This window comes from Phyllostomus hastatus, unplaced genomic scaffold (genome assembly GCF_019186645.2).
Source record: "Phyllostomus hastatus isolate PE091 unplaced genomic scaffold, TTU_PhHast_1.1 phas_contig_1162, whole genome shotgun sequence".
NCBI lineage: Eukaryota > Metazoa > Chordata > Mammalia > Chiroptera > Phyllostomidae > Phyllostomus > Phyllostomus hastatus.
The window spans coordinates 11719821-11740842 of record NW_025333537.1 but is presented as its reverse complement, the minus strand read 5'-3'; the positions used below and the strand labels follow the sequence as shown (position 1 = coordinate 11740842).

General features: G+C 69.9%; 1 protein-coding gene across 18 annotated transcripts in view; it reads left to right on the top strand.

The window, feature by feature from the left end:
- NCOR2 (nuclear receptor corepressor 2) overlaps window positions 1–21022 on the top strand; it is a 155305-nt gene that overhangs the window by 85563 nt on the left and 48720 nt on the right. For 16 of the 18 annotated variants that reach the window (XM_045845675.1, XM_045845716.1, XM_045845803.1 and 13 more), the window contains 5 exons: window positions 1907–1961; window positions 4761–4859; window positions 13744–13877; window positions 14891–15063; window positions 17097–17159. In XM_045845675.1, coding sequence (XP_045701631.1) covers window positions 1907–1961; window positions 4761–4859; window positions 13744–13877; window positions 14891–15063; window positions 17097–17159 — 524 coding nt within the window. The remainder of the gene's footprint in view (window positions 1–1906; window positions 1962–4760; window positions 4860–13743; window positions 13878–14890; window positions 15064–17096; window positions 17160–21022) is intronic. The other 2 variants (XM_045845707.1, XM_045845693.1) reach the window with 2 other exon arrangements.

Below are 21022 nucleotides of genomic sequence, written 5' to 3'. Positions count from 1 at the left end.
CCTTGGACCCTTCGAGGCCGGAGGGTGGGACATAGAGGCCTGGAGGGACAGACGGACAGGGTCTCCGTGCACCGCCAGGAGGTGTGTGGGAGACAGGCTCTACCTGCCTCGCCGCTGGCCGCTGGCCGCTGGCCTCCACCTCCCCCTGCACCTCTGGAGGAGGCCTCCTCCGTGGGAGCGTGTCTTCCAGACCTGGGGCCGGGTCGGGGGCCGGCCAGGTCGGCCGTGCAGGTCGGGCACCTGCCGGTGGTCCCGGTTCAGCAGCGCCCCTCAGGAAGTGGCTCCGTGGGGTCAGTCCCCCGTGGCGAGTCTGGGGTTTAAGCTCAGACAGAGAAGCCCAGGTCCCCGGTGGCTCCTCCCAGGTCCTCACAGTTAGGGACCAGTGCCCCTGCCCCCATCGGGTCAGGTCCCGCGTGAGGTGCTCCATGCTTTTAAGCCAGTGAAGGGACTACGGAACAGTCAAGGATGCTGAGAATTACTGTTGCGCTAGGTATTGAGAGTCCCCTGGCGTGTTTAATGTTTCTGCTGATTCGTCTAAGAGAAGAAAGGCACGGTGGTCCTGGGTGCCTGCCATGTTCCAGGAGACTCCCTGCCACTGCTCAGATGCAGGCGTGGCCGCTGGCAGTGCCCAGACGGGGCCCCCGCTGGCAGCACGTCTGTGCCGGACTGGGGTCCCGCCTGGGGTCTCCTCTCCAGCGGGATCGGTGGTGCTCAGGGCCCGCGAGGGTCACGTGGGGGTGGTGTGGCGCCTGCCACGCCCCCTCCTGGAGCCTCCGGCTCCCTGTCCTTAAAGTGGGTCAGCCGTCCCGCGGCCCCCCCTCGCGGCACGTTGCGATGTCTGCGTTGCCGGCAGAGGGCGCAGGTGCTGACGGGAGGGAGGTGGACAGGTGGCCTAGGAATTTCCCGGCCGGACCCCGGGGTGCCTCTGCTTGGGGAAGCCCCCGAGGGGGAAGGACACTGCCTGGGGCAGGGAGCGGGTGGGGAGGGGATGCCATCTGCGTGGAAGAGGGGGGACGCTCCAGCCTTGCAAGTTGCCCGAGGCGCTGGGAGCCCGGGCAGGGACGCCCGCTGTCGGTGCCGGCTGGCTTCCTCCGGGAGGAGAGAAGAGGCCCTTCCGGATTCTCCAGGGTCTGGCCGGGGAGCAGGGGCGGGGCGGGGCGGGCTGGCCGCCTGCCCGGCCATCTGGAGGGTCAGGCACTGGCCCAGGCTCCCTCTGGGGGCCCCAGGGCCCCGGCCTGGCCAGCGACTCCGCCCGGCATCCCTGGGGCCAGTGCAGCCCTGACCCACATCCCCGCCCCCGCCGCCCGCGGGTCCCGCGGCCCTGGCACTGCAGCCTGGCGGAGCACTCTCCCCGCCGTTCTCCCGGTGCTGCAGGGAGCCAGTTGGTGGGGCGCCAGCCGGCTCCCGCCACCCCCTCTGGCTGCAGTCCCTCCTCGCCGCCTCCTTGGCTGGCCTGCTCTGCGCGCCCCCCACCCCCACCCCAGGGCGCTGAGCCTGGGCTCCCGCTGCGGAGACCTGCCCAGCGGCCTCTCGGGCGGGGGCCGAGAGGCCAGCTTCCCAGGCCCAGCTGGAGACAGAAACAAAAGCAGATTTAGGAGGGGGGGAACCCCACCGAAGAGCTGCATGCCATGTCCTCATTTTTCCTGGAAGCCGCCTCCGGCAGGACAAACAAATATATTTTCAAAGGCGCTAAAACCAGTGACTCACTCCGAGGAACGCCCTCTCTTAGCCCTCGGCCCGCCCGCCCGCCTGGCCCTCCCACACCCCCGTGGGCTTAATTGCTCCGAGTGGGGCGGCGCCCGCCCAGCCGGGCCAGCAGAGATGGCAGGCACCCGGGAGCTCGGCGGCCGCCCAGCTGAGGAGCGCCCCTCGGCCGGCGCTCAGGCCCACCCCTCTCCCCCCACAGGTTCATGCAGCACCCCAAGAACTTCGGCCTGATCGCATCTTTCCTGGAGAGGAAGGTGAGTTGCCGCTGTGCGCCGGCCCCGCCGCCCCGCCCCATGCGCCCTGCTGGCGTCCATGCTGTCCCCGCCTGCCAGGCCTCTGCTCGCCGGCCTCCTGCTCTCTCGCTGCCGTGTCTGTCAGTCCTTCCCCCCTCCTCCCCTCTGGGGAGAAGCAGCCGCAGGCCCCGCCCCGGCCCCGAGGGCCCACGGAGGCGGGGCTGCACGCCGGGAAACCCCGGGAGAGCTGCGTGCAGGGCGTCTCCGCGCCTCCGCGGTGGCAGCCGGCGTCCTCGCGGACCGGGCCTGGGCTCTGGCGGCCCTGACGCCCTCGTTAAGGCTTTATGGGCCTGAGTGGCGTTCCTCCAGGGGCTGGACGCAGCGGCCTGTCTGGTCCCTCCACTTCTCCCTGTGTGCTGGCTCCCGGACGCTGAGCTGGGCGTGCTGCCGGCCAGCAGCGCTGTCCTCGCCAGACGCACCTTCCCGTGGTGCTGGTGTGCGCGGCCTCGAACCCCGCCTCAGCCCCAGACCGCCTGGAGCAGTGTCCTTTCTACTCCGGCCCCCCTCGGCAGGCGGACACAAGGCGTCTCCAGGGACAGTAAGGCCCCCTCTGGGTCCCCGAGGCTGGACGGGGTAGTCAGCGCCCACAGGGCCACAGGTCCGGGGAGCTGGCGAGCGGCTGGACGTGGCCTGTCCGTGGGCCCTTGGGACCCTGGGGTCCCAGGACGGAGTGGGCATGGGCTCTCCCGGAGGCCTGTCTTCCCGGGCTGCTGTTCTGGGTGCTGGAAGCAGCACCCCCCCAAATCTTGTTTCTCGGGGCGGCGTTCACCCAGCGCCCTGCTGCCCGTGGCAGGGTGGCGGAGTGGGAGCTCGGTGTCCTTCGTGGGTCTGAGTCGTCCCCAGGTCTGCCCTCCACGAGTGGATGGCCGGGGCAGGACGGGCCAGGGGCGGGGGGGGACGCCTCTCCCCGCCTGGAAATCCAAATACGAGGGGGACCCAGAAAACCCGGGAGTCACTTCTAAAAGATTGTGCGTTCATTCTTACCTGCTTAAACGTCAGTTCCCTTCCAAGTACTCGCCATTGGATACCACACGCCTGTCGGGACGGTCCCTCCCCCACTGCTCAGAACAGTGTCTGAACTCGTCGGCTTTGCTGCCTTTTAGGGGCTCTGCCGTTTTTTTGTTTCACCACTTCCACATCGGCAAAACGTTTCCCTTTGGGGACTTTTTTCATCTGGGGAAACAAAAAAAAAAACTCGCTCGAGGTGAGAGTGAGTGAATAGGGAGGGCGGGGCACAGGGGTCATGCCGTTTTGGGCCAAAAACTGCTGAGCACTCGGTGTGGTGCGGGCAGGGGCGCTCAGAAACCTCTCGTCACGAGATGGGCAAATACATCGACAGAGCACACTTTACAAAAATTCTCCGAAGCCAAACACAGCCTCTCACAACAACACCAGCTGGCACACTGATGCAGAGGTTTTCTAGAACACACACCCAGCGGGGGAAGCTTGGACTGCGAGGACCCGCCCCTGAGAAGACAGTTCTGGTTTTTTTGGGTCCCCCCACCCCTGTAGCCTTTCTCCCGAGTTAGTGACGGGCCTTGCTAAGGGCCGGACAACCCAGGGGGCCCTGGAGAGGGTGGCAGGGGTTACAGAAATCGGTGCTTGAGCAGCGCTGTTTGGGGACGAGGGGGTCAGAGGTCCCTCCCTACACCGGAGGGTCGATGTGATGGTGTTCTTTGGCTCGGAGGTGGCCCAGGACAGGACCTCACTGGTGCTCCCAGGCGGGTCTGAGCAGGGGGCGCCCTCTGTCCTGCGCGGGTCCAGAGTGTGGACGAGGCCGACAGCAGGGTGGGAGCCCTGGGGCCCGGCCGGCCGTGGGTTAGGGTCTGTGGGGACAGCTGCCGCCGCTGAGGGGCAGTCACGGTCATCCGGCTTGGGGAGGCACTCTCCAGAGCCGTCCGAGGGGAAGTCGAACACGCCCATCGCCCCGCTCGCAGACACCTGCGTCGGGGGATACAACGTGTTTCTTGCCTGGGAGCGGCCTCCATCCTGGGTGGGTGCCGGAAAGCAGATGGGGGTGAGGGGTGCCTGCCTCCGGCCCTCACGTCCAGCAGCTCCTGGGCAGCACCCCTGGGGGCGAGTTCCTGGCATGGCCCGGCGCCAACGGGCTGTCCCCTGGAGCGGGGCTCGAGGCCACAGGGACAGGCGTCATCCCGGCGCTCTGCGCTGTTTCCGAGGCTGCCTCCGACCAGGCCCTTTCGGACAGGGCGGGGAGGGGCTCGGGTCCCGGGTCCCGGGTCCCGGTCCGGGGGACGAGGACCCCCCGGGCAGAGGGAAGCCGTGGACGTTCCAGGGGGTGGAGAGCGGCGAGGGCACCCGGGTCAGTGTGGGGGCGGGAAGCTGGTAGGGGTTGTTCCGGCCCCAGAGTGGGGAGAGGAGGAGGGCGGGGCGAGAGAAGGGGGGACCCAGCGCGGGTCGGGGACCTGAACTTGCCCAGCTGGGAGCTGGAAGCCGAGATGTCCTGGGGCCGGGGAGGGCAGGGGACAGCTGCGGTGTCACCAGGCACCACAGGCACCAGCAGAGCAGAGAGCGCCTCCACGACGCGGCCTCTCCTCTGGGCCGGGCGCCGCCCTGGGCCCTTGTTAACTTAGTCGGTCTTCATGACAGGTGTGCGGTGTGCGCGGTTAGTGTCCCCATTTCACAGGGGAGGAAACTGAGGCACGGGTGAGGCAGCCTGGCCAAGGTCACGCAGCCGGGACGCGGAAGAGGGGGGATTTGAACCCGGGCCCCTGGCCGCCCTGTCTCTCTCCCCGCCCGCAGACGGTGGCGGAGTGCGTCCTCTACTACTACCTGACCAAGAAGAATGAGAACTACAAGAGCCTGGTGAGGCGGAGCTATCGGCGGCGCGGGAAGGGCCAGGTGAGAGGCTGGCTCCCAGCATGCTTGGCGGCGGCGGCGGCTCCCTCCCCATGGGTCCTGCTCGGGGGGTGCCTGGGACGCCCCTTCCGGGGACGCCTGGCCTTCCACAGCAGCGGAGAACAGAGCTGGGAGAAATGGCCACTTGGTTCTCAGCTTGAAACATTCTAGAACTCAGCCTGGCGACGATCCCTGGGCCCAGTGGTTAAAAGGCTGCATTTCCCTAGCGAGGGGCTCTGTCTCCAGGCTGATGTGGGCGGGCCCACGGAGCTGACGCTCAAGAACTTACAACTGTGTGTGTTTTAACGCGTGTCTGAATGAAAGGGAAGCCCGCACTTGAACCTGTGGGTTTCCAGAGCTCGCTGCCCAGCGGGGACTGAAGGGTTAAGTCAGGTCGGCGCTCGGCCAGCTCCGCAGCTTTTGTGAATAAAGCTTTATTGGCACACGGCCACGCCCCCTCACTCACCTGTGGCCGGGGCGGCTTTCCCGTCCGTCCGTCCGTCCGCACCGCCGAGGTGAGTAGTCACGACAGACACTGCGGAGCCCGGGAGATTTGCCGTCTGCTTCTGTGCAGAAGGCGTCTGTTGACCTCGGCGTGGACAGAAAAGGGCGCTGGTTTAGAAAAGTGTCCGGGAGAGAACAGGACCGACGCTGGGGTACTGCGAGTGCCTGGCGCTCCGGAGACCGGGGGGCGGGTTTGTGTCGCTTCCCGGCTGTTGGGGGTCAGCCTGGGCCTATCCTGGGAGGTCCCAGTGGGGGGAGGCGGGGTCCAGGGGGCCCCTGCGTCGTGGCCGGGGGGCCGACGATGTTGCTGTGAGATGCCGGACTGGCGTTAGTCGAGGTGAGTCCTTCCCTGGGACCACGGTAGCCTTGAGGGCCCCGGGGAGGGCGACAAGGGCCAGCAGAGCGGGCACTGGGGTGGTAGGACCCCAGGTTTTCTTGGGTGGGTTCTCCCGGCATGGGCCTCGTCCTGTCCCCCCTCCGGGAGCTGCTGCCTTCCCTTTCCCCGGCCAGCCAAGGCTGGGCCCTGGGCACGTCGAGTTCAGCCACCCCCCACTGGGGTCCCGGCGTCCACTGTGAAGTAGCTGCTCGGTGACCAAGTCCCACGGCCCGCGGCAGGTGGGCTTCCTAACCCGGACCTGTGTCTCCATCCTTGTTTCCCGGGAACCACGCTTCCGGAAGCGGGGTCCACTCCCCCGCTGGCCGGGCCGCGTGTGGTGAGGGCGGCAAACCCGTCTACGGGTCCAGCCGCCCCTCACGGCGCTCTGCCCGTCGGGCCAGAGTGACCGGGGCAGGGCGCTGGTCCCCGCGGGCCCGGGGCCTGGAGGGGTGGCGGGTTTGGCTGCGGACGGGGTTTCCCGTCAGCCAGCTGTGTGGGACTGAGGCTTGCCAGCGGGGAGCTATTGAATTCCAAAGACCGAGCCGTGGCATTCTGGAGACGGGGGCGCCTTCAGAAGTTTCTAGACTGGGAGGCAACAACCCCAACAAAGGGCCGTGAGGAGGCACACACTCGCTGAGGCGTGGCGGGCAGTAGGGCCAGGTGGGGGCTGTGGAAAAGCGGGAGGCGAGGAAGGCCTTCCGGTTTATTTCAGAAGCATCGTCAGCTGCTTGTCGAGCGCCTGCTCGCGCCAGCTGCCTCGCTGGTCAGGCTGCGCTGGGGGCTCCGTGGGGGCGGCTCCGCAGGAGGGGGCCCCTGTTGTGCAGACGAGGGCGCAGAGAGGCTGAGGGAGGGAGGGGAGGGGCTCACTGAGGGGTCCACCGAATTGGGGGCTCCCTGCGCAGCCGTGTCTCGGGCTCCACGCCCCGGGAAGCCCCTCCGCCCGGCCCTGGGGCCGGCCGCTGGAAGCCCCTTCCATGTCTGCGGGGTGCCCTTCAGGGCCCCGGTGCCGTGTGCACTTTGGAGATGCACAAGCTGCTTCCCCCCCGGCCTGTCTCTCCCGCCCCCCGCCCCCTCTTGCAGTCTCTCTCAGCACCCCCAGAACCCCGCCTCTGCCGGAGGCTGTGGCCCCGTCCTTGGTCCTGGAGTGGTTCTGTGGCTCGGGACCACCCACTGCCACAGACGGCTGCGAGGGGCGGCGGACTCCGCCCGCTCCCACAGATGCCCGGGGACAGGCCCTCCTGCCGTCCTCCCCAAAGTCGGACCCCCTTCCCCGGCTGCTGGGTGCACAGTATGGGGTGTCCGCCCAGAGGGCCGTCATCGAGGGCCCGCTGCATGCTGGGGACAGAGCCGCCGCAGACCTGCTCCTCAGGGAGCTGGGGGGTGGGGGCATCCATGGGGCTCCTCTGCTGACTGTCTCGATGCAGAGCTGCTGAGGCGGACTCGGGGGCCTCTGCGGGGCTGGCGTGGACACGGCAGCTGTCCCCCAGAGCCGGCGGGGGGAGTCCCACCCCCTGGGCCGAGCCCTTCCTCCCCCTCCCAGCACCACCGGGCCGCACGGCTGCAGCGGCGTCCTCGGCCGTGCCCTCCCGGGGCCACAGGGCATGAGACTGGGCCGCAGGCCCTGAGACCCACGCAGCTGGCGTCCAGCGGGTGCCGGCGCACTTCCCCAGGGGGCTGGGAACGCGGAGGTGGGTGGTGCCCCGGGTGCAGCCCGGGAGCCTGTGTTTCTGATAGGTGCCCGGGCAGTGTGGGTGAGCAGGTGGCAGAAGGGAAACAGAGGCACAGTGCAGGCTCCCTGGCAGCCCCGGCCGGCCATCAGTGGTTCCCCAGATGGGCCGAGAGCAGATGGGCCGACAGAGCCGGGTTTAAGCCAGAGGCCGGGGACCACTGAGGGCTCTCTCGGTGGCCGGAAGGGGGCCTGGCCCATCCGTGCTGGGGGACGGCCTGCCCGCATGTGCGACCACAGCGCAGGTCCCCCCGGTTTTCCGCTGGCACCCGCCCTCGCTGCACTCCCCACGCTGCGCTGCCGTCCGTCGTCTGGCGCCTGCGTCTGGACGGTGTGGGTGCTTGTAAGCGTGGAATGTAACGCCCCCTGGTGCGGCGCACTGGCCCTGGGGGTGTGTGGGCTCGGACCCTCGGACTTGAGAGACCCCCCCACCCCCGGCTGCTCTCCGCCCTGCCCTCGGGGGAACAAGGCCCGTCCCGCCGTCCACCGCGCTGCGCCCGGCCCTGCCCCGGCGGGAGGCTGGCGGCGTGTGCTGGGGCTGCCAGGATGGCTTTCTTGTTGGACGGAGGGTGCCGTCTGCTTCTGGAAGCTTCTCCGCATTCTGACAGAGGGAACCACAGGCCCCTCCATGAACTTCGGTAACCCACGCGCCTCATGCCCAGCTCCCCAGGGCCCGCACAGCTGAGCGTTGGCGGGAAAGGGCCGAGCCCCTGTCTCCTGGTCCCCATCCTGGTGGCCTCGTGGGTGGGGCCGGGGCCCAGACGGCCTCTCCCCCAGGTGAGTCACTGGCCGAGGCCGGGCCAGCTCCGAGCACCGGGTGACGTCACGGTGGTTTCAGTTCGTGATTCATGGGCGAGGGGGCCGAGTTATCCCCACGAGGGGCAGACCCGAGGCCAGGAGCGCTGGGGTCATCGGTTGACCTTAACTGTGCGGACCGTCGGGGACCAAGGGGGAGGCCGCTGCCGGCCGGGCGGCAGGGCCTCCTGTCCTGGGGGCAGTGGTGACCGTGCGGCCACCGCCGCAGCCTCCCAGGGATGGGGGGCCCTGCTGCGGGGGGAGCATGTTCTCGAGAGTGACTCGTCACTGGGTTCATCCCATGGCGCGTGGAGGGGAGGGGGGGCAGCTGGGGAGCAGGTCCAGTTGGGTCTCCTTGTAGCTACGTGGCCTGTGGTCTCCTGTGTCCGCAGAGCAGGGTGTGGGGAGACGCAGCGTCCCTCCTGGGCACCCAGCTGCTGGACCTGCCCCTCCCGGGGCCTGAGCGGGACGTCCAGGGAGGGGGCCGGCTCCTCCCTCCGGCTCCGGGCCGGCAGGGCCCTGGGGCTGCTGCTCTGCCGTCCTGCCCTCCATCGGCTCCTGCTGCCCTGGGGTGGGCAGGCCCCTCACCCCCCGGTCTCCCGCTTGCATCAGGGTTGGGGTCTTTGCTTCCCTCTCTGTCTCAGACATGTGAGCGCACCACCCCCCTTCCTGGTCCCCCTTCCTACCCCTCCCCCAGCTTCCTCCCCCAGCTCCTGCTGGGGGACAGGTGACCTTGTCGCAGCTGCCGTGGCACTCCGGAGGCTTGGGGAGCTGGAATGGGGACAGCGTGACCTGGGAAGGTGTTGCAGGCAGGACCGGCCAAGCGCGTCCACTCGGGAGGGGCAGCCACTGTCCAGTAGGCCGGCGCTGGCTCCCCCTGGGCAGCTGAGCGGGGGCACTCGGGTGGGGACACGCAGCAGGCCAGGCAGGGCCAGGTCGCCCCCGGACCGGGCTGTGCTTCTGGCTGAGTGTGATCTCATGTGTTGGGGATGGCCGCCCGGTAGGGACGGGCATCCGGTGGGGGGGGTCAGTCCCCTTCCCTGGCGGCCCAGCCTACAGGCCGCGCCGCTTCCTCCGTGCCGGGGGCAGGACTGGGTCTGGACTCGGGGCTCCCGTGAGCAGATGCCTCTGGTTCCCACCGTTGTGTGCCAAGTGGGAACAGACCTGTGGGAGGCCCCTCGGGCCCACAGTCCCCCCGATGCCCCCCAGGGGACACTGTTCTCAGTGAGGCAGCTGGCGGGTGGGCCCCCGGGAGGCGGGGGGGCTGTGCCCCGGGGACCGTCAAGCTGAGCTGCTGTTTTGGGAAAAGACGAGCACAGCCCTCTCTCGGGCCACGACTCGGGGGCGGGGGGGCTCGGGCCGTGGGAGTCCCACCCTGAAACCGTGAGCGTGGACCCCCAGGAGGGGGGGCTGGCTGACCCCGTACCCGGGCACCCCAAGCTGGACTGCCTAGAGTCGGGGGACGGTGACAGGGAGCAGCGTTCGTGTCTGCCACTCCGGGTGATTCCACAGTGCGGGCGATAAACGAGGTCCCCGAGCTGCCCCCGAAGGCTTCCCTAAGGAGGTGTCGTCGGGGCTCAGGCAGAGGGCACAGCGAGGACAAGGGCCCTGGGGCCGGGACCCAGGACCGAGGTGGGCGGGGCTCGTCCCGGTGAGGCCGAGGTTTCACCCCCGGGTGGCAGGACCGGATCTGCGGGAGGCTGTGGCCCCACGGTCGGCGTCTCCTTGCAGCAGGGCCGGACGTCACGGGGCGAGTGTGTTGTTATTACACGCTGCCCGGGCGCTGTGGGCGCGCCGGCCGGGCAGTGCCAGCGGGCGGTTGGCGGCCAGCTCCTGGGGCGGAGCCCACGGGCTCCGCGCTGCCACTGACCTGGGCTGGGGCGGGGCCGGGGCATTGGCTTCTCCCCCCCCCCGTGGACGCGGTGGCCGTGAGCGACCTCAGAGGTGACAGCCGCGTGTAGTCGGGTCACTCTGAGGCGGAGTTTTCCAGAACTTATCGCCTTTGCTTTTGTTACAACTTCTCAGTTGGGAGGCCGTTTATTTGGGTGTTAAACAACGGCCGGCCAACTGCGTTCAAGCACGCGGTGAGGCCTCGGACCCCCTCCCCCACTGTCCCGAGACGAGGCTCGTGCAGGGCAGACCCCCATGGGGTTTGTCCAGTGAGCGAGCGAGCTGGAGCACAGTTGGGGTTGCCGGGGGTTTCGGGAGGTTCTCGTGACACTTGGGGGGACCTGCTGCCTGAGAATTCGGCCCCACCTGTGCTCCCTGGACCATGGGCATCGCCTCCACGGGGCTTTGCTCTCCTCTCTGAGTGCAGCCGCCCCCCCCCCGGCTGCGGCGGTGTCTGTCGGCTCGAGCTGGGTCACGTCCTCCCTGCCCAGCCCTGTACCCCCAGCCAGCGGGACGCCCCCTGTTGGCGAGCACAGGCCTTGCAGGCAGCTAGGCCCTGCAGTGCCGTCCCCTGGGCCACTGGCGGAGGACGGGGGGCGTTTTCTCGCCCGCGTGCCTGGCCCGTGTAGGTCCCCTTCCGGTGGTGTCCCCCCGTCCTGGGGTCGGGGCGGAGGGCTGCCGCGTGGGCCGCGTGCTGGGCCTGTGGAAGGTCTTCTCGCCGCCGCCCCGTCGTTTCTGCTCCCCCCGTTCCTCGTCTGCGTCAGCCGAAGTCCCAGCTCCACGCGGGAGGGGCCTGGTGTTCCCCTTGGGGCCCTGGAGCGTGCTCGTGGGGGGGGCGGACACGTGGGTGGGGGCTTGGGCTTAGAGGGGGTGGGGAGTCCGTGGTCTCCTGGCCCCGGGTGGGAGAGAGAACCCCTGCGTATAGTGTCTTGCTGGGAAATGCTGTGTGACCTTGGGCGGGTTACTTAACCTCTCTGTGTTTTCATAGTGCCTTCTGTGACACAGAGGCAGCAGCATTAGGTTGTTAGAGGATTCAGCTCTCTGCGTAGTGGGTAGGAAGTGAGCAGACGTTTGGGGAGCCCGGCCAGCATCGGCCGTGTTCGTTCTCGCTTTTTCCCACGCAGCCCCCGGTCCGGGCTGTGGGCGCAGCGCAGGCTGTCCCGGGCACCCTCGGGGTTGGAGCTGGCGTCTCTGGCTAACCGTAGATCCGCTCAGGTCTTCCACAGAGCCCTGCTGCGGCCTGGAGGGGCCGTTCCCAACCAAGCACTGGGCAGGAAGCCCAACGTCGGCCTGGCCGATGGCGCGTGTGCACAGCAAAGCAAAGCAAACCAGGACGCCCACCCACCGTGAGCTGCAGCGTCGTTTGTGATGGTGGGGTTGGGCCTCGGGAGCTGCTCCCAGGTGCACAGGCGTCAGCCGCTGCCTGCGGCCGGGGGCCTGGGTGTGTCTGGTGGCCCGGGAACCCCAGCACCACTGCCTGTACGCCCAGAGCATCGGGCCCGCCCCAGACCCCCTGAATCAGACCACTCCCTTCCCGCGCCGTCAGGGGGCCCGTGGGCACGGCGCTGGTCTGGAGCGCAGGCTGGTGAGTGACTGCCCGGGGGCCACGGCGTGTTTTCGGTCAATAAAGTTTTATTGGCACACAGCCATCCCCGTTTGTTCACGGCCTGCCTGGCTGCTTCAGGCGTCCGGGCCAGAGCGGAGCGGCTGTGCCAGGCTGAGGGAGCGGTGGCCCTGTGGCGGGCACCCGCTGGGCCCCACAGAGCGTTTCCCAGCCCCCGGTGAAGCCCCGCTTCCCCCACCCGGCTGCCCGCTGGGGTTCCCGGGGAATCCAGACCCGCCAGTCCCGGGCCGCACTTCGGCACAGAGGCGGCCGAGGGCGCTCTCGGGAGACGCCAAGCTCCCTGCGGCGGGAAAGCCCCTGCCCTGCCCGGTCCCCAGGTCCCCAGGTCCCCAGCCCCAGGTGCGGTGGGTTCCTCGGTGGGCTGAGGCTGGCGAGTGTGACAGGTAGGGACGGCAACCACGCCGGGGGCGGGGGGGGGGGCCCGTGGCCGGGGACCCCTCCCTCCCCAGTCAGCCAAGCCGTGTGCCGCCGGCCCTGGGCCCCGGCCCCCGACTGCCACCCGCCCCCTGCACCCTCCGCGGTGGGTGTGGGTGGAGAGGGGCTACGCTGTGTTGGAGCGACCGCAGACCCTCCCTGCCCGTCACCCCCAGCGGGGCCAGCTCCAGACTCGCCTCCGCTCGTGGCTCCCCGGCAGCTACAAGTTCACGCCTCAGGGTCTCAGGATGCGAGGGGTTCCGGTGGCGGGGGCAGGCTAGTTTGGGGGCCCTGACTACCTGTGGGGAATCGGCAGCAACGTGGTGGCGGCGAGAGGCCCTCCCACCTGTGCCCCTTAGCTCCTCCGACAGAAGAGGGGGCTCTCGGGAAGGGGGCAGGCCCTGGCATCGGAGAGCTGGGGTCCTGCCGTCGTGCCCCCCCGCCCCAGCCGGCCGCACCCTGACCTGACGCTGCGGGGCGGGGGGGGGAGGGCGGGGCGGGGGAGCTGTGTGCGTTGATGGGGGTGTGATGTGCTCCGGGTGCGGGGGGGGGGAGACGAGGGGTGGGGGGTGGCCCTGCCCCCATCTTCTCCTTGGCTCGGAAATCCGTGTGACCGCGCCCGCGTGCACCCCGGGGGGCTCCTCGGTGGGTCTGGTCTCACTCCGCTGGGCCCGGCGGGACGGAGGGGTGGTCTGGTGGTCTGGTGTGGCCGCTGCCCGCAGGGCAGGCTCCGGGGCATCTGAGGGGGTCCATGCGCTCTAGAAGAAACCAGGCGGGGCAGGAAGGAAGTCAGGTGGAGGTGTGGTGTGGGCGGAGCCGGCTGCCCCTCTTCCTCTGCTGTCACTCAGGGCTAGTGGCCCAGCGCGATGGGGTGGCCGCCTCAGCCGCCTCGCCCGCTGGGGAGGGGACGGAAGAAAGAGGCCTTGGGAGGCCGCTGGCCCCGCCTCAAGTGACTTTGATCCTCCTGTAAAATGGGGAGAACCTCCTCCCATGCGAGGGCCTCCTCCTTGCCGTCGCCGTGGAGACAGAGGCTCGGAGGGGCGGCCTGAGTCAGGGACAGGCAGGGCGCGGGGACAGGGCTGTGCCCCGGGATCCCTGATGCTCGCTCCGCTCCTGCCTGAGGCCGACCAGGCCCCGCCTGCTGGCATCCCCGGCTGCGGCTCCACGGAGATACCCCCTCCGAGGGGTCCCCCACCTCAGCCTCTCGTCTGCTGGCTGAACTCGGGGGAGCAGGCGGTGCCCAGAGTGGCCGAGACCCCCACCCGAGGCTGCAGAGCCGCCGAGGGGAGGAGGCAGGAGTCCCGCAATGGCCGGCGCTGTCTGCACGTCCCCCGCGACTCCTGCCGCCCTGGGCCCCGGGGGCTGTGGTCTGCGGGGCCCCGTGACCCCGCACCCTGTGGCACCCTGTGGCACCCTCTGCCCGTGGCCGCCTCTGGCCGACTCCCCGTGTCCCCCCCCCGCCCCGCCCCACCCCACGCTGCCCCAGCCCAGGTGCGCACTCACCTGCCTCCCTGCCTTCCTCTACCTGCGTCCCTCTGCGGCCTGGCGGCGGCGGCCACAGCAGCAGCAGCAGCAGCAGCAGCAGCAGCAGATGCCCCGGAGCAGCCAGGACGAGAAGGAGGAGAAGGAGAAGGAGGCTGAGAAGGAGGAGGAGAGGCCGGATGCGGAGAACGACAAGGAGGAGCTGATCAAGTAAGGCCGCCCGCCTTGCCCCCCGGGGGTGGGCGCCGTCCTCGGCCCGGTCGGGGCCCCGCGGGCGGCCCTGGGCCCGTGGGTGCGGACGGGGTGACGCGGTGCCTGCAGAGCACCTGCCGGGAAGAGGGGCGTTTTCTGCTCTGTCCCTGACAGCCTCCCTCCTGGAACCTGCTGCTCTCCTACTCCTCTTCCTCTTCCTCCTCTTCCCCGCCCCCTCCCCCACCCTCCGCCTGCCCTTCCTTCTCTAACCCTCCCAAGACCTTGCACACTGGTAGCTCGTGTGAGCTCCACTCCTGAGCAAATAAATCTGGGCGGCGACTTTGGACCCTTGCCCCCCATCCCCACCGCCCCCTCCTCGGTCAGGTCTCCTGAGACACCGGGAGGGGGTCGGGGGTCAGAGGAGCCGGGAGGGACGAGGGATGCAGGCAGCCGGCAGCCCCCGCCTCAGAATTCCCACTGTCGGTGGGAGTCCCCGTGGATCGAGGCGCACCCCCCGGGGCGTCAGGCAGAGAAGGGCGGTGGGAGGGGGGCCGGGCAGGGCTCAGGAATGTGGTTTCAGGGAGCATCTGGCCGGCCTCCCCGCCCCCCTCCGTCTCCCAGACTTCCGGGAGGGCCTTCGGGGAGATGGATGGATGGGAGGTGGGGATGACACGTGGGAAGGGCCCGGCTCTGGGCGTCGAGGCCCTGTGCGCACCCCACCCCCGCACACCTGGTTCGGCCTGCGGGGGACCTGCAGGGTCCGGGGGGTGGCGACATCTCGGGGAGCAGCGTGGCTCCGCACCCGCACGATGGGGCTCCGCACCCCAGCTCAGGGGGCCTCCGCCCTCTCCGGTGTGCGACACGGCCTGGCACGCAGCGGCCAGCCCTCGGCCGCGCAGGGCATGCAGCGTCCATCCCGCGTGTGGGGAGCGGGGCCGCGCCTGCCCGGGGTGCAGGAAGCGGCTGGTGGCTCCGGCCGCACCGCCCCATCCGGTGCAGCAGCCACCACCGTCTCCCTCTCCGGCCCGCAGGGAGAAGACGGACGACACCTCCGGGGAGGACAACGATGAGAAGGAGGCGGTGGCCTCCAAAGGCCGCAAAACCGCCAACAGCCAGGGGCGGCGCAAAGGCCGCATCACCCGCTCGATGGCCAACGAGGCCAACAGCGAGGAGGCCGTCACCCCGCAGCAGAGCGCGGAGCTGGGTGAGTGGCCGCCGGGGCCGGGGTGCCAGGGCGGGGCGGGCCGGCGGTCCCGCTCCAGCGGAACCTGCTGCGTGACCTGGGGCATGCTCCCCAACCTCTCTGCGCACGCTGGCTGCCTGTGACCGGGCGTCTCCACGCCCTCGCGGAGGGGACGGGCTTGCGGGAGGCTCTGGGGGCGGAAGCCGGGGCCCAGCGTGCCCGCAGAAATCCAGACCGCTGGCTCCGGCCTCGTCCTTCAGTCAGAAGGTCCGGCTGCACCTGGCCCGCATTTCCACCAGGTGGGCGCGGCTGGAGCCGAGTAGCCAGCACCCCTATTTGGAAGGTGCTGCCTGTCGCCCCACCTCGCCCCGCCCCTGGTAGGCACCTCAGACCACTGCTGCGGGCCGGAGGGTCGGGCAGCAGTTCCCAAGTGCGACCACAGGGGGGCAGCCCACGTATGTCTGTTGCCTGTACCATTTTGGCTGCTGTAGGGGAGGCGGGTGGCCCCCCTCCTGCGTCTGTGGGAACCCGCATCACTGGCCCTGAGTGCTGGAGCTGAGGCCACAGGCACCAGGATGCCTGCCCGGGGCGGGAGGTGATGGAGGCGGTGTTCGTTTGTCACAGACGCGCCCTCCCGCACACCCAGGGTCTGTTCCAGGCACCTGTCCCTTCTTCCCGGGGAAGGTCCCTCGTGCCCATTTTGTGGGTGGGCTGTTGGAGGCTCAAGCAAAGGGTGTGACCTCTGTAGAGCCACGGGGTTTGTGGGGACTCAGGCCTAGCTCAGGGATCCGCAGATCTCGGGCGGCTCCTTCCAGTGTGGGCGGGCTGTCTGCAGGGGCCAGCGCACCCAGGGCCCAGCACCGCGGGGCCCCCTTCGGAAGTACGCGGGTGTGCCTGGCTTCTGCAGACGCTCCCCACGGGGCTGGGGCCGGGCTGCACTGGGGGTGGGAAGCCCAGTGCTCTGCGCCCACACATCCACCCCAGCCTCTGACGTCACTGCCTCTGGCTGGGGGTCCTGTGGGAAGGGAGGGGTGTGTCAGCCAAGGCCCCAGGGGTGGGGGGTTGCCTGCGAGGGAGGGGCCTTGTCTCTCCCGGGCTGCTGCTCCACAGCCCCTCCTGCCGGAATCCCCCTCCCCCGGCCAGCCGCTGCGTGTCAGGCACACGTCCCGCGCCTGGCACCGTGCGGGTGCCAATTCTAGGAAGCTGATGGCCCCCCCACCCCATACCCACCCCCCCCTTGCCAGGGAGGACCTGGGCCCACACTCGGGGCGGGGGACTCAGAGGAGAAATCCAGACACAGCGCCCCAGCAGGGGCCAGGCCAGCTCTGCCCTTTCCGAGGAGCACGAGAGACCCCGTCCTCGTCCCGACACGTCAGGGGAGAGGGCAGTGACCGCCTTGTAGGTGGGTTCGCGGGGCGTTTTACCCCCAGGGACACTTGACCAGGACTGGAAACAATTTTTTTAGGGTTTTATTCCTTTATTTTTAGAGAGAGGGGAAGGAAGAGAGGAAGAGAGGGAGAGAAACACCAATGTGTGGTTGCCTCTCATGCGCCCCCTACTGGGGACCTGGCCCGCAACCCAGGCCTATGCCCTGAGTGGGAATCAAACCAGCCACCCTCTGGTCCGCAGGCTGGCACTCTTCACCAGCCGGGGCGGGAAACCATTTTTACTGTGGTGGTTGGAGTGGGAGCCTCTGACCTCTCTCTAGAGCGTGGAGGCCAGGGGTGCTGCCAAACACCCCGCAGTGCCCAAGACAGCCCCCTGGCGAGGAGTCCACGCTCAGGCGGGCCCCCAGCTGCCCTCCCTGCCGCCCCAGACCTCTCGCCGTCACTGTGCTCCCAGCCGGGCCGCCCCCGTCGCAGCCAAGTGCCTGGAGAGGCAGCTCTGTGGGTCCCGGCCCCAGACTGCCTCAGCTTCCCCACCTGTGAAGTGGGACGACTGAGCACCCCCGCCCCGGCCGGTGGCGTGGAGGCTGGTGGGGCTCGCGCTGTGCGGCGGAGACGGATGAGGCGCCCCCTGGTGGCGCTGCCGACACGCGGTGTGCCCCATTGCAGCCTCCATGGAGATGAACGAGAGCTCCCGCTGGACCGAGGAGGAGATGGAGACGGCCAAGAAAGGTGAGTGGCGCCGGCTCGCGCCCGGTCCCGAGGGCCGTGGGCGCGGAGGCCGTTGGACGCTCTGAGGCGGGTCACCACCCCTCGGGGCTGCGGTTTTGCCCTCCAGGATGTGGGTCTGCGTGGTCTCGGCCTCGGGTCCCGCGGGGCGCCCCTGGTGCTGTTGGGCCGGAGCTCGGACACCCCTGACCTCCCTGGGGTGGGGGTGCAGAGCCCCACGGGCGGCCACTGCAGGGGGGCTGTCGGGTCGAGCCGTCCCCCAAGGGCGGGGGTGGCTGGCTGCGGGGTGCTGTGGGGCCAGCCCCCCGTCATCCCTCAGGAACCACTGCAGGCCCGCGTGAGCTGGGTCTGCGGCCTCCCGGCTCGGTGACCCGCCCCCGCCCCTCAGTTTCCTGCTCCGTGTATGCCTCCGTCGGTGTGAGGGGCCAGAGGGCGGGTGTGGCCGGTGTGGCTGTCCTGTACCCCGAGAGCTCCGGGCCGGGTCCCACCGCCCGCGCCTGGTGAGCGGGCTGTCGGCCCGGTACGGCACCCATGGGAGGCAAGGCCGGCGGCGGCGGCGGCAGCTCCGGGCTGCGATCTGCCCGAGCGCCCACAGCCACCTGGACCCCCCCAGCACGGAGCGGGGGTCTTGCTTCCGTAGGCCGAGCGCTGCCGGGTCCTGCAGCTCGTGCCCGGGCCTCCGGGGAGCAGGTAGAAGAGGGAACGAATGGTCTTTCTAGTGGAGGGATCGGGCGTGCGTGAGGCCGAGACCCCGGCCCGCGGGCTGCCTGCCCACCCTGTGCCCACCCGGACCCCGGGGACAGTGCGCCGAGGGGCCTGGCGTTCCGGAAGCGGAGCAGGTCCCTCCCTCGGGGCTCCTGTCTGGGCACTGGACCCTCAGCCTCAGGCCCTGCTCCCCGCGGCTCCGAGGGGCCCTCATGGGGCGGGGGGTGCATCTCGTCGCTGCTGGCAGGGCCAGGCGTGTGCCATCACTCCCTCGAGGGGCCACCGTGCCCTTCCCCTCGGTCCTCTGCGTCCAGATGGCTTCTGCGTGGGCTTTGCGGTGGCGTGCACGAGATGCCTTCTGGAGACTGTAGGGCTGTTTTCCCGTTTAACGTGAGCAGATATGCACGAAATGGCCCACGGCAACCATCCAAAGTGCATCGTTCAGGGCCTCTGAGTGCGTTCTCGATGCTGGGCGGCCGTCCCCCTCGGCCGCACCCACACTCCCAGCCCCCACCCCCCACCCCAGCCCTGCCAGCCTCGCCCGTGGGGGCCTGCCCCTCCGGACCTTCCCAGGACGGGGGTCTCACGGCGCCTACCCCTCCGTGTCTGTGGCGTCTGGCTTCTCCACAGGTCCCAGGCCCGCCAGCCCCAGCTCCCACGGCCTCCCACTCCCCGGGGCGTCACTGTGGCCGTGGTGTCCCAGCCCCACCCTCCCCCACCGGTGGCCCGGGAACAGGAGTCGTCTGGGTGGCAGCTGCCCTCTCTCTCCTCTGGGAAGGGCAGACTGGGGACGGGGAGGACGGCGGGGCTGACTCACCGCCGAGACGGGCGCGCGCGCCCCAGCGTCTCCAGGTTGGGTCCTCGGTGGCGGCGGCGGTGAGCTCATCCCGGTCCTGCCCACGGAGCCGGCGGCGTGGAGTCACGCCGAGGCCCTGCTCAGTGACATTTGTAACGATGCAGTGCGCGCCAGCGGGCTCGTCCGCGAGAATTACAGCAATCTGGACAATTACTGCCCAGGGTGGCTGCTAATGGCTGTGTGTTGCAGGCGGGGGCGGGGAGGCAGGTGCTGGCGGCCCTGGCGACTCCTCCACAGTGGGCAGGGGCGGGAAGGCTAAGAACGTTCCGGAGCCTTCTGCCAGCTGTGCTCGGGGCAGATGGCACCCCCACCCTTCTTCCCCTCGGGTGGATCTGTGGGCTGCGGGTTGCAGCCAGCTCTGGTCGCTCTCTCGGGGGGGCCCTGGGAGGCAGGCAGGCAGCCAGCCAGCGTCCCTGGGCGAGGTGGGGGGGAGCGCAGAGCCTGCCTGGAGCACCCCAAAGACAGACGACCGATGGCTTGGCCAGCCTTCCGCTGCCTTGTTTCCTCACCTGCACGGTGGGAGTCGGGGCTCTGGGGGCCGGGAGTTGGACATCCAGGGGTCTGCAGGGCCGAGCCCCCTGTGAAGGTTTCGGGGTGGGGGGGAGCCGGCCTTTTCTCTTCCAACAGCCTCGGCCCTCACAGGCTGCCTTCCCTCCGTGTCTCCTCTAACTACTCCCCTTCTGGGAGGCCCCGCCCCGTCCGCGGGCCGTCGTCGTCATCGTACTTGGTCAGGTCTCCCAGTCTCTCTTTCCGGGCCCGGTCACGCCCGCAGGTGCTGGGGGTCGGGAGGCACCGCCCAGCCCAGCACAGCGCCCCCTGCGGGGCTCCGGTGGGAGAACACGGAGGCGCTCAGGGCGGCGACGTCCCTAGTGGACGGAGCTCCCGCCCCTCTCCGCGGTGACGGCCAGGCCCCCTCCCAGCCCGGCCCCCGCCTCGTTCCCTCTCGTCTCCAAAACACGCGGCCGGGGTGCCGCCTCCCGGGGTCGTCCTGAGGGCGCGCGCGCCGTGCGTGTGTGGCCCTTGGTACACAGCAGGCGCCCAGGAGTGGCGGGACCACACTGCGGCACGCCGACTCCGGGGCCTTTCTTCCTGAGTTCAAGTGCCCGCTCTGACCTGGGGGTGTGCCCCTGGGGTGGGTGGCCGCGCCCCTGGGGGCCGAGGCCCCTCGTCTGCACCCAGGACCGGCGGGCGGGCGGTGGCGGGTGGGGGGGGGGTGGCCTGCAGAGGGGCGTTGGGCTGAGACGCAGAGCGTGAAGCGAGAACACTAAGTAACTGTCTCCAGGACGCCCCGGAGGGTCCGGGAGCCGGGGACTGCCGCAAGGCGTGCGTGCGTGCGTGTGCGCGCAGCTGCTGCGTCCCCCCCAGCCCTGCGGAGCAGGTGCTGTTCTTGTTCCTTTTTTCCGGCTGAGGAAACCGAGGTGCAGGGCGGATATGGGAGCTGCCGCTGGTCACACAGCTGTTACGTGGTGGCGCTGGGATTCGAACCAGAGTGGGAATGGGGCTGGTGGAGACTGGGCGGGTCAGTCCAGGGGCCAGGCCACAGCAAGGGAGGCAGCGAGGAGGGGGGGCAGCTCCCGCGGCAGCGGCCTCCCTGCGGTAGGGCAAGTGGTGGGGTCCAGGGAGAAGCTATGGACACCCCGAAGGGGAGGGGGAGGGGCAAGGGTTGGGGCAGCCACGCGGACCCTGGCCTGCCTTCCCACGCTCGGTGGAGCTGGGCGGTGGTGCTGAGTGCGAGGTGGGGAGGGGGTGGGGAGGGGTGGACAGGGTTCCAGGCGGGCGGGCGGGCACCCTCCCCTGCAGCGTGTGTGGAGTCGGGGCCTCCTGCCCCAGGGCTCTCGCAGAGTGGGGACTGGACGGCGCATGTGCAGGAAGCTGCCTCCCCAGGAACCAGGCAGCCCCAGGGAGCTGGCTGCCCGCCCTCGGGCCCGGCGCCACCCTGGGCAGGAGGGGCAGGCCCGGCCCTGGGCCGGGATGCGAGGCTCCATTTCCCCCGGGAAAGGTCAGCCTGGCCCGGCTCGAAGTCTTGACCTGGCCGTGCGGGCTGCTCCTCCCCATCCCGGTCTCCCTTCCTCTGGCGGGTGGGGTGCCAGCTGCGCAGGGGCGGGGAAGCCCCCGGTCCTCACCATGCCAGACCAGGCGCAGACGCTGGCCCAGCTCCATGCTGGCCCCAGGAAAGCCCCGTCACGCTGGACGGGGCCCTGGCCGACCCCAGCCCTGTCCCCCTGTAACTCCGGCCCCCTCCCGGACGACGCGCCCCCTTTCCCAGGGAGTGAGGGAGAAGCCGGGCATGGGGCCATCGGTGTCA